Below are 12,432 nucleotides of genomic sequence, written 5' to 3'. Positions count from 1 at the left end.
ATGTGTTGCCCCATCTCGATGACTGCCTTTCTCTTCCGTCCTGGCGACCCTCTGATTTCTCGTTTCTGTCCGTGGACCGTGGTGAGGGATTGGGGATGGAGCGGGGTGCAACTGTGACATTTTACGGGAAACCTGCCAATGAAAATGCTTCATTTCTTATTCCCGAATGTCTGGACTCGTAATTACGCCCTAACAAATGTGTCAAACAATCCAAAAACTGAAACTGTTTCGCATCTTCAATGTAATTAAAAAATATGCTTATTTTGACTTGACAGAGAGAAAATCCAGGCTTAAACCCCAATTTTTGATTTGAAGGAGATTAAGTCCATAAGACGATAAGAAATAGGAACAGATGTAGGCCACTCGGCCCCTCAAGCCTGCTCCACCATCCAATGGGATCATGACTGATCCAATACTCTTCACATCCGTTTTTCTGCATTTTTCCCCATAAACATTGACTTCCCTGACCAATCTGGAACCTATCTCAGCCTTAAATATAAACGAGGTCTCTGCCCCCATCGCTCTCTGAGGTAAGGAGTTCCAACGACTTTCAACTCTGACAGAAGAAATTTCTCCTCACCTCAGTCTTAAATTGGCAGCCCTTTATGCTGGGTCAAAATGTATGTTTTTAAAAAGGACCTGTTCCACCATTCAGTAAGATCACCACTGACCTGATCTCTTCACATTTCCCCCAGAACCTTTCACCCACTTCGGTAAAGAAGACCCTATCTAGCTCTGAATCATCGAGTCCCTACAGTGTGGAAGCAGTCTTTTTGGCCCATCGCGTCCACACCTACCCTCCAAAGAGCATCCCACCCAGACTCACCCCGTCACTGTAACCCTGCATTTCCCATGGCTAACCCACCTAACCTGCACATTGCCCGGAAACTACGGGCAATTTAGCATGCCAGTCCACCTAAACTGCACATCTTTGGACTGTGGGAGGAATCTGGAGCACCCGAAGGAAATCCATGCAGACACAGGTTGAATGTGCAAACTCCACACAGACATCTGAAGGTGCCTTAAAAATATTAAAGGAATTTTGAGGAAGGGAGTTCCAAAGTCTCATAATTGTCTGTGAGGGGGAACATAACATCCTTATTGCCTATCTTAAATGGACAACCTCTTTAAACTGTGACACTAGTTCTAGATTCCCCTCACATGAGGAAGCATCCTCTCCACGTCCACTTGGTCAAGCCCACTGAGTATTAAATATGTTTCAAATAAGGCTCCTTTTGCTTTTATGAACTCCGGTGGATTCAAGCCTGTCCTGTCCAACCAATTCTCATAAGGCAAGCACCTTGCTCATCCCAGGTTTTAGCCAAATAAACCTTCTCTGAACTGCTTCCAATGCACTTGCATCCTTCCTGAAATATTACGGAACATAATACTCAACATATGGTCTCTACAATACTGCAACATCTGTGCTGTTTATCCATTCGTCTTTGTTCTGGTCATTTGTGGGATGGAGGCATCATTGGCTGGGCCCAGCATTTATTACCCCTTCCTAGTTACCCTTGAGAAGGTGTTGGTGAGTTGCCTTCTTGAACCGCTGCAGTCGGTGTGCTCTGGGTTGATCCTCAGTGACCTCAGGGAGGGAATTCCAGGAACTTGACCCAGCAGCAGTGAAGGAACAGTGACATATTTCTAACTCTGTGTCAACCTTTCACTAAATGTTGATTACAAAGATGCAAGCTGCTTCTCTATGAAATTCAGTTGTCACCCAGTTCCTCCTGCTCATCAGGGAAGTGACACGGAGGATTTGCTCATCTGCGTGACAACCCACCCAAGATTGTGAACCTGCTATTTCTGAAATGTTCCTGAGACATGGAGCATTAATCCTCCTTCTGCTCCTGTCTCTCTCTTCATGTTTCCAAATTCAAATAATATGTCGAATCCAGGATCTGAAATCCACCAACGTAATCGACTGGTGCAGCTTGAATCAATTTGAATTGTTTGTTAAACTGACACTGGAGGCTCACTATTTCATAATCCACTTTCTCCTTTTGTATCGCAGGGAGAATTGCAGCTGATAATTGACCAAAATGCCTCCCGGAATACATTACAATCAGGATTTCTGGACTGAAGATGAGAGCCCAGATGTGGAGGTTGAATTCCTGTTGCCAACCGGGATTTACTTAAACTTCTTTGTGCCTCGTAGTTCTACAATCAAATACATCAAAAAGGTAAATTAGTAAAACTTTGTTTCTCACGGGATGTGGTGCGTTAAAGCATCCAGAAGTTAGATTAGATTATATTCCCTACAGTGTGGAAACAGGCCCTTCGGCCCAACAGGTCCACACCGCCCCTTGGAGCATCCCACCTAGACCCATACCCCATAACCCACACACCCCTGAACACTACAGGCAATTTAGCATGCCCGATCCACCTAACCTGTACATCTTTGGACTGTGGGAAGAAACCAGAGCACCCGGAGAAAACCCTCGCAGACATGGGGAGAATGTGCAAACTCCACACAGACAGTCGCCTGAGGGTGGAATCAAACCCTGATCCCTGGTGCTGTGAGGCTGCAGTGCTAACCACTGAGCCACCGTGCCCCCACAATGTGTTTCAGGAAGTCTCTTGACCACGCAAAGCTGTCTTCGGGTCTTTCAAATGCTCTTTTAAAGCATCTTATCATTGACGTGGAGGTGCCGGTGTTGGACTGGGGTGGATAAAGGCAGGAGTCACACAACACCAGGTTAGTGTCCAACAGGTTTATTTGACACCACAAGCTTTCGGAGCGCTGTTCCTTCACCAGGTGAAGTCTTCACAAAACACTAGCATCATTTTTTTGAAACCGCATTGCTCCTTTATCTATTGATATATTTGCATTTCTAAATCTTTCTGTTCCTCTCTGTTCATTAAGAATCCTGTCTTCCCTTCAGTCTTTCTCCCAAATACTCAGTGATTCACATTGTCCCATTGATTTATACAGAGCGTCTGTAAGTTTAAACAGAATGAACATATCTATCAATAATCTCTCTTAAACTTCAAGATTTGCCTAACCAGCAATTGACCTCTGATGTGCTGTTAACCTGAAATTGTGGCCTTAAAATATGAATAGACACCTTGATCTCAGATTGTATGGTGTAGGCTAGAATGCTGCAGTTCTTGTCGATAGCGTTTTTTCTAATTCACTATGAGCAATGCACACAGAATTAAAGGCCCCCTTTGAATACGCTCTCAGTAGAGTTAATATGCCCCAGTAGATGATTTCAAACTATGCATCACGTAGTCGTCTGCTGGATCTGTTCTATTCAGCCTGTTTGGAGATGCTGTCACATGTGGAACATGTGCCTCCTAGCTCAGAGATACAGACACTACCGCTACAGCACAGGAGCACTCTCATTCTGCTTCTAGTACAACTGAGCTGACAGGAGACAGGTCTGATCACTTGCACAGCGTGAGGATTTTCTTTTACTTCAAGCGAGCCCTTATGATGGATATTGGAAGCAGCTTCGATCGTGACTTTCCATAAGGAATCTGAAAATCATTGGACAAGCGACATTGGCCGGGTGATAGAGAAAGAGTGCAGCGATGAGATATCTGTGCCAGGAATCCCTTTTACCAAAGTCATTTTAGGCCTTGATTTTCTGAGGCAGTGTTTGCCCCTGCGTGGTAGGGATACGGGGCACAAGCAAGGCAGATGGGGACAAACTGGATCATCTCGTTCAAAGAGCAATTTCAAGCACTGTGGGCTGAATGGCTTCCCACTTTGCTGTAACGTTCTGCTATGGGAAGTTGGATTGGCTGCTATTTCACAGACCAGGACCTTTATGCTTTGTAACTTTTTTTGCAGGTCATCATAATATTTCACAGAAGTTGCAGATGTTGCCCCATTATTGACAGTAAATGACTGGTACAGAAGTTCCTGTCCAACAGTTTTGAGGAAGGATTGCACACACTGCTTCTGTAAATGCAACCGAATATTGTGTGGTTCTTTCAGAAAGGGAATGTTTCAATTTACTTACGTTAATGGTCCCCAAAAAATGCCGAGAAACAGACTCCAAGATTTTGGGAATAAACCTCTACTGTCCTGAGTTTTCATCTAAGCCCTCAACCCCACCAATTATAACTGGCTTGAGATTTGTAAATCCAGATAAATCCATTATTGCCAGAGGACATTAGCCCGTACTGAGTTCATACATTGGCAGCCAAACCGTTATAGTTTTCCTTCAAGAAAAGGACGGGTCTTTTTAAATTTTACTTTCCCCAAACTTCATTGAAAATTATGCATTGTTTTAATATGCTGCACAGCATAAAGTCACACAAACAAGACAAAAGCACAAGGTGTTCTGCAACAGATTAGGTGGGATTACTGTCTGTGTAATAGGTCGAAGTTGGAGATAACGTGACCTCTGTGGGCCATTGATTTTGCCACTTAATACCACTCACAATTGGAAGAGAAACAGGGACAGCAACGATGGGAATGAAATGTAATCCAGTGGGACTCCATGGGTAATGTTCCTAGGAGACAGCTTGTTCTCTAGCTCTCCAGTCGTACTGGGTTGGAAAGCAACAGGAAACCTATAGAACCCCTCAGGACAGAAGTAGCTCATTTCGTCCAACTAATCTGTGCCAGCTCTTTGAAAGCATTGCCCCATTATTCTTCAAAGCTGTTTCTCCACAACCCTGTGCTGTTTGTCTTTCAAGAACATTTCCAATTCCCTTTTGTAGGTAACAACTGAAGCTGTTGCATTTTAACGGCTCACTGTGTTTATATGCGAAAAGATCTTCTCTTTGACCTCCTGGTTATTTTGCTAATTACCTTAAATCTACATACACTGCTGATTGACCCTTTGAAAATCTGATTTGTGCCTTGTTAATAAGTTGATCTACAAACGTATAGTAGACAAATAGGTGGAGATTAAGTAAACAAACATGAGAAGGCAGTTACTGTAGACACTTCATACCCATCTTCTTAAAGGTCTCATTGATTGACAGCAGTAAATTTATTCACTAGTGGGATGTGGGCATCGCTGGCTGGGCGAGCATTTACTGTATGGCCCTAGGTGCCTTGGAGAAGGTGAGCTGCCTTCTTGAAGCCCTGCAGGACAAAATGACATTTTGATCACAGGTTAATTGGGTGAGAATGGAAAGTTGATACTTCCACAGCATTTGGGGAATTTTAGAACTCTTGTCCTGGAGGGACTTCTCCAGGATCATGTTATCTCTGATGGGAATCATGCTTTCCTTAAATGGTATTTGTTTAAAGTAATGAGCATTGCTTCTTCCTTTTGTAGCTACTTTGGCAGCAGGCTCAACATCAGCCCCTCTTCCACACTTTAAATAAGCCAGATGCCTACGTCTTCACCTGCATCAACCACACAGCAGAACAGGAGGAACTTGAAGATGAACACAGGCGCCTCTGTGACGTACGGCCGTTCCTCCCAATCCTGAAACTTGTATCAAGAGAAGGAGACCGTGAAGAAAAGCTCATTAATTCACAGATAAGCCTGCTGATTGGAAAAGGTAAGATATACCATGTGGAAGATGCTTCTGATTCAGTCAATGCTCATTACTCAATGTCATGAGGCATCAGGAAATCTACAGCGATGCTACTTAAACATTTTATCAAATACATTCTGATTCTACCTTAAAAAAATCAACCGTTTGGAATTTTCACTCCACCCCAATCCTTCCTTCTGAAGGTGTTCGTTTTTAAATTGCTTTCATTTCCATAGTCGGTGTGTGCCAATTACGTGGATGATACCATTTGGTACTAAACAAGCCCACCTGTATAACCATGACTGTCAGTCAACAATAGCTGTCGCAACAGACCTGATCTTATTTTTCACCCGTCCTTCAATCACATTCCAATTCGGAATATTCAACAAAGAAACTGCCAATCAACATTCCCATATCCGTAGACGCATTGCGTCAAGTATTCCTGCTGTCTCTCTAAGACCCGAGCAGGACTTTAAGGGCTCCAGAATATTCCACGCATGTGACCAGTTGGCAGAGTTGGTCCTGGGATGAAGGGGTTTGTGTTACAAGGAAACATCGAGCGGGTTGGGCCTGTATTCCCCGGGGTTTAGAAAAGAGAGAGGTGGTCTTATTGAAGCATTCTGAAGCTCTGAGGGGGCTTGACAGGATGGAGGCCATGAAGGTCTTTCATCTCATGGGGTAGCCTAGAACCAGGAGGCACAGTTTCAAAATATGGGTCTCTGGTTCAAACACTGAGATGTGGATTTAATTTGCCTCTGAAACTCATTAGCCTTTGGAATTCTGTATCCTAGAGGATGGATCTTTGCACATGTTCTGGCTGAGTTAGATGACTTCAGGGTTTGGAGGGTCGTTGGATGAGGCAGGAAAGTGAAGTAAAGCCGTACCAGACCAACCAGGGCCTTATTAAATAGCACAGGACGCTTGGAGGGTCAGATAGTCCAGTCGTACTCCTTGTGATCCACTGAGGCTGGAGAGAAGTGACCTTTCCTGCTCCTGTACCTTCTGTCACCCCTCTCATAGGCAAATGTGTGTTAAATACGCCACATCATTTCATTTGGCTGACCTTTTTGTTTCTTAAACGTGAAATACATTGATGTAAATCATTAAGGTACCAACATAGAATTATTGTAATGGGAATGGCATAACTACAAATGGAGATGACCAGCAGCAGCTTCTCATTCCGGCCAAGATAAGTTTAACCTCCCCAGCAGTGCCCATTCCCCAGAAAGGAACAAAATTACAACTGATCCCGCTATGTCCATAGGAGCAGTTTCCCCTTCCAACTGGCCTTACCTCATTTGGTTTGATATGAAAATCTATTTGCGCACATGCCTGATGCGCTTGTTAATCAACTCTGTCTGGAACACATATTTTGTGTACGCAGATGCTAGGTTATGGGTAAATTGTAATCCAAACATGGTACAGGTCAATAAAATCACACTTACCGCTCCCACTGCTCATGCGCAATAATCAGGCTGAAAAGCAATTGGAAAATACAAAAAATTTGCAATTTTGGGAATGGATGTCTGAGTTTTGCCGTAGGAGTGAAGCTGTACTGAGAGCCTCAGGACATTGGTAAGTTATGATCCATTGTACTGGGGGAACTATGGTTGTAATTCAGCTTTGCTGGAAAAGGGAGTTGTTATTTCAGCTCTTCATTACTTATCGCAACACAACCTACAGAAATGTTCATTAGTAACACATCAACTGGAATGTGCAATGGATTGAAACCTCAGAGGCTTCATATGTGGCTGGGAGAAACACATACTGCAAGGGATATTGTTGCAATTTGACTCTTATGGGATATATTCTGAAAACAAAATCCATTTGAAGTTCTAAACGCATTCAAGCATTGACTTTTAGAGTCAAAAAGTATTTTGGATCTTAGAAACCCAACAGTGGGGAAGCAGGCTATTTGGCCTGTTTACACTGAAGAGCATCCCACCCAGACCTACTCCCCTCCCCCTGTAATTTCCCCTGGCTAACCCACCTCGTCTGCACATCCCTGGGTGCTATAACACAGCCAATCCACCTAGCCTACACATCTGTGGACAGTGGGAGGCAGCTCGAACACCTGGAGGAAACTCATGCAGACAGAGGGAGAACACACAAACTGCACACAGACAGACACCTGAGGGTGGAATTGAACCTGGGTCCCTGGTGTTATGAGGCAGCATTTCTAACCACTGAGCTGCTGGTACAGTGAGCATGGGCACTGTGCAACCATTACTCTCTTAACCTGGCTGCTGTGCCTCAATACATAGTAAAATTGTTCGGAGAAGTTTTGAGGAGTCCTTGATGCTAGCTCTGAATAGTTAGAGTAGAATTCCAAATACAATATTTGCTTATTTTTCAATTGTGATCATTAAGAAGTAATTGTATGTTTAAAACTTGAATTTTAGAAGTGTCTATTTTCACTCTCAGAAATAGCAATACATCCAAAGGGCATGCATTTTTAGCTCATTTGGTCTTGAAAGCATGAGCATGTTGTACTTGTTAGATTTGCCGACTGACAAACTGTGGCTTGGATGTGGTTACACTGCTTCATTGGGTGCATTTCTCCTGTTATTATTACAACAGTATCAGCTGTTGCTTCTTTGCACATACGCCTTCCCTCAAAGCCAGAATGTTCAAGTCCCACTGTCAGACTTGTGCTGTGTGCTGTTCTGTTACGGCACCTCTGGGGCAAGTAGTTACCAATGGGTGTTTCCACAGAGCGTTCATTGGCTAGCTTGAAGAAATTAACGTGAGGCTGCCGCTTGATAGATCTTGAAAGGTTCTTGATGATTTTCTTTTAAAATGTTACTCATAACTGTTCCCCAAGTTAATGAGATAGTAAGTTTTCTTTTAGGAAAAGGATTTTTCCATAACTTTAAATTGGATAAACTCACAGGTTGAGAATGTGCGTGTTTATTTTTGCCTCACCCAGGAGATTGTAAGATTAAAGGTAGCTCCATTTCACACGTGGATTTGTTGTGTCTATAGAATGTACAAACAAGGAACAAGAGTAGCCCACTGAGCCTACTCCCCATTCAATAAGATCTCAGTTGATCTTATTTTTAACCAAAACTCTACATTCCTGCATAACTCCTGATAACCCTTCATCCCCTTTTCATCTTTCATCAGGGTGGCATGTTGGCTCAGTGGTTAACACTGCTGCTTCACAGCACCAGGGACCCGGGTCTGATTTCACCCTCGGGCAACTGTCTGTGTGAAGTTTGCATGTTCTCCCTGTGTCTGCGTGAGTTTCCTCTGGATGCTCCAGTTTCCCCCCACAGTCCAAAGATGAGCAGGTTGAGTGCATTGGCCATGTTCAATTGCCAATAGTGTCCAGGGATGTGTAGGTTGGGTGTATTAGCCATGGGAAGTGTGGTGTAACAGGGTCAGTGTGGGGGTAAGTCTGGCTGGGATGCTCTTTGGAGGTTTGGGGTGGACTTCATGGGCTGAATGGCCTGCTTCCACACTGTGGGGATTTTATGATAAATATAAGGGTGTTCTCCTACCCTGAGGGGGGATTGTGTATTAATGTAGATGGCAGACAAGAATAACTGGTGGGAAGGATCACTGTTCCTCAGGAGTCCTTGCATTTTGATTCTTCATTTTATATTATTTCAAAATGAGAATAGAGTTCAAAGGACAGGGAATGGAAGCAGAGGGGTGGGTGTATTCTGTTTATGAACATAATATACGTCTATCTTATTCCTGCACTCTTTAAGATCTCTGGTTGGGACCAGAGTCAGACCACGTGGGCACTGTTAGAGAAAGACTGTAATGTCCATTGTTTCAGCTTTATTTCTTATGTTCCTAACTTATACTCTGTATATCTATAATGTAGTGTCACATTTTTCTTTATTTTCTGTTTTTTATACTTAGGATAAGCAGCACTGTGTTGGCGACATTGCACACTTTTCGCTGTGATCCTGTTCTTTTGTGGTTTGAGTGACAATAAACTACATTCTAATTCTCATTTTTAAAAAAATGATTGGTGCTGCTTTTTGGTTTCTAAAGTATTACGCGTCAATATTTTGAGAGATACAGTCATTGCTTTGTTACAGGCCTCCATGAGTTTGACAGTCTGCACGATTCCGAGGTGAATGAGTTTCGTGGGAACATGCGTCAGTTTTGTGAGGACAGAGCAGAGGAGAGGCAACGACTCTCATGGCAGCAGTGGATGGAATACAGTTTTCCCAGAGACCTGGAGCCAATCCCAGAAATAGCAGATAACAGCATTACCAGGAAGCACAGCAACCGAAACATTGTTATAAACGTGAAATTTCAATACACTGAAGTGAGTACACCATGCTTCCTGTTGTTCGTCTCAACTATATTGAAACAACTGCGAATAGGTCAAATCCAAACCATTTACAACTGGGGAAAAAAAAAAACTTCAGTTCTAAAGGAGTGAGTGCTGGTTGTTCGAATTGTATGTGTCGTGTACCTGGACTGTAAGATATAAATCATTGCTTCACCTGGTTAGATGCCTGGGACAAAACGTCAAGTATAACACCATCTGCAATGGCATGGGAAGCCACAAGGAGGACCAAAAGGTGCTAGGAGTGACAAAGGAGTGGACCGAGGTGTCACGGAGGAATAGTCCAGCACATGAGGGGGAGGGGAGTGGAAGATGCATTTGACTGCAGAAGAAATAGGACATAAGTGATAGCCTAGTGGTATTATTGCTCTACGATTAATCCAGAGACCCAGGTAATGTTCTAGGGACTTGGGTTCAAATCCCACCATGGTAGCTGGTGGAGTATGAATTCAATAATAGTTTGGAAGTAAGAGTCTAATGACAGCCATGAAACCATTGTTGCCTGTCAGGAAAAAGACCATCTGGTTCACCAATGTCTTTAGGGAAGGAAACTGCTGTCCTTACCCCATCTCACCTACCTGACCCACTCTGCACTGCATTATGGGCATTTATGGATTGGCAATAAATGCTGGTTCAGTCAGTGGCGCCCATATCCCATGAATGAACTAAAAAAAGAAATTGACAGTGGAGACTAAATGAAGTGATCTGGCTGCAAAAAGATGGAGGATTGAAAAATTGCAGCGGTGAGGTTGTCATTTTGCAGCCTTATCCAATTGTCAGGCTGGCCACCACTGTCCAGCTGAAACCTTGACCTGAGCCCGTTTGGAATGGGCACGTGGGGAGACAGATACCGCAAGGTGCTTGTACCTTGCATGCTGTGTCAGGAGAAGCCAGGGAGCAAATTCACTCAAAAACACACACATGTTCTTGTCTAGCTGCATGCTGTTCCAGTAGCCTGATGTACTTACCTAAGGTATTATTTGCCTAGTTAGCAAAACAAAACTTTTCACCGCACCTCAGTATGTGTGACATTAAATCAAGGTGGCTAATGTTATGCTTTTATTTCAAAAAGGCTGTAAAGAGAAGCCCAGGAACAATAATCCTGAGAGCCTGACATTGTTGGTGCGTAGGTTGTTGGAAGAGATTCTGAACAATAGGATTTACATGCATTTGGAAAAGCAAGGCTGACTAGGGATAGTCAGCATGGCTTTGTATGTGTGAAATTGTGTCTCACTAACTTGATTAAGTATTTTTGAGGAAGTAGCCAAAAAGATTGATGAGGGCAGAATGGTAGACCTTGTTATTATTGACTTTAGCAAAGCTTTTGATACAGTAGACTAATTGGTGAAATTAGATCGCATGGGATTCAGAGTGAACTTGTTAATTGATTACAAAATTAGCTTGACAGTAGGAGGCAGAGAGTGGTGGTGGAGGGTTGTTTTTCAGACTGGAGGCCTGTGACCAACGGTGTTCCACAGGAATCGGTGCTGGGTCCACTGTTGTTGGTCAACGATTTCTGTAAACAATTTGGATGAGAATATAGGAGGCATGGTTAGTTGGTTTGTGGAAGATAACAAAGTTAATGGTATGGTGGACATTGAAGAAGATTATCTAAGATTATGAACAGATCTTGATCAATTGGGTCAATGGGGTGAGGAGTGGCAGATGGAGTTTAATTTGGATAAATACAAGGAGTTTCATTTTGCTAAAACATACAGCAGCAGGACTTATCCAATTAATGGTGGGGCCCTGGGTAACGTTAGAAAGGAGAGACCTAGGAGTTCAGGTGCATAATTCTTTGAAATTTGCATCACAGATAGACCGGAAGTTAAGAAGGTATTTAGCACGATAGCCTTCATTGCACAGATGTAAGTGTATAGGAGTAGGGACGTCATGTTGAGATTGTACAACATGTTGATAAGGCCTCTTCTGGAATACTGTGTGCAGTTTTGGTCACCCAGCCAAAGGAAGGATATTATTAAATTGGAGAGAGTTCAGGGAAGTCTTACCAGGATGTTGCCAGGAATGGAGGCTTTGAGTTAAAGAAGTGGCCTAAGTGGGGCTGGACTTCTTTCACTGGAGGGTAGGAGGCTGAGGGGTGACCTTTTAGAGGCTTATAAAATCGTGAAGGGCACGGGTAAGGTGAATGGCACAGGTCTTTTCTCTAGGGCTGGGGAGGTCAAAACCAGGGGGTATATTTTTAATGTGAGAGGAGAAAGTTTTAAAAAGAAAATGTGGGGCAACACTTTTACACAAAGTGATTTGAGTGCGGAATGAACTGCCAGAGGAAGTGGTGGGTGCGGGTACAGAGGCGTCATTTAAAAGACATTTGGATAAGTACGTGAATAGGAAAGGGTTGGAGGGGTATGGGCCAAATGCAGGCAGGTGGGACTAGTTTAGTTTGGGACCAACACCAACACTCACGCACAGTAGCATGTACCGTGTACAAGACATGCGACAGGCATTCACCAAGACTCCTTAGAAAGCACCTTCCAGACCCCTGATCACCACCATCACACGAGAATACCATCATCTGCAAATTCCCTTCCAAGCTATTTACCATCCTGTCTTGGAAATATATCGCGATTCCTTCAGTGTTGCTGGGTCAAAATCCTGGAATTCCCTCCCAAACAGCATTGTGTGTGCATCTACACCACATGTGTTCATCA

General features: G+C 43.5%; 1 protein-coding gene across 11 annotated transcripts in view; it reads left to right on the top strand.

Annotated features, from left to right (window-relative positions):
- The window catches only part of pik3cd (phosphatidylinositol-4,5-bisphosphate 3-kinase, catalytic subunit delta), a 216,924-nt gene that overhangs the window by 126,530 nt on the left and 77,962 nt on the right, over window positions 1-12,432 (top strand). For 10 of the 11 annotated variants that reach the window (XM_048561566.2, XM_048561564.2, XM_048561562.2 and 7 more), the window contains 3 exons: window positions 2,018-2,186; window positions 5,247-5,475; window positions 9,507-9,739. In XM_048561566.2, the coding sequence (XP_048417523.1) occupies window positions 2,046-2,186; window positions 5,247-5,475; window positions 9,507-9,739 (603 nt within the window). In that variant the 5' untranslated portion in view covers window positions 2,018-2,045. Of the gene's footprint in view, window positions 1-1,787; window positions 1,920-2,017; window positions 2,187-5,246; window positions 5,476-9,506; window positions 9,740-12,432 lie in introns of those variants that run through there. The other variant, XM_048561568.2, reaches the window with a different exon arrangement.

The sequence above is a fragment of the Stegostoma tigrinum genome, chromosome 28 (genome assembly GCF_030684315.1).
Source record: "Stegostoma tigrinum isolate sSteTig4 chromosome 28, sSteTig4.hap1, whole genome shotgun sequence".
NCBI lineage: Eukaryota > Metazoa > Chordata > Chondrichthyes > Orectolobiformes > Stegostomatidae > Stegostoma > Stegostoma tigrinum.
The sequence above is the reverse complement of the archived record's forward strand: the minus strand, read 5'-3'. Positions and strand labels throughout refer to the sequence as shown.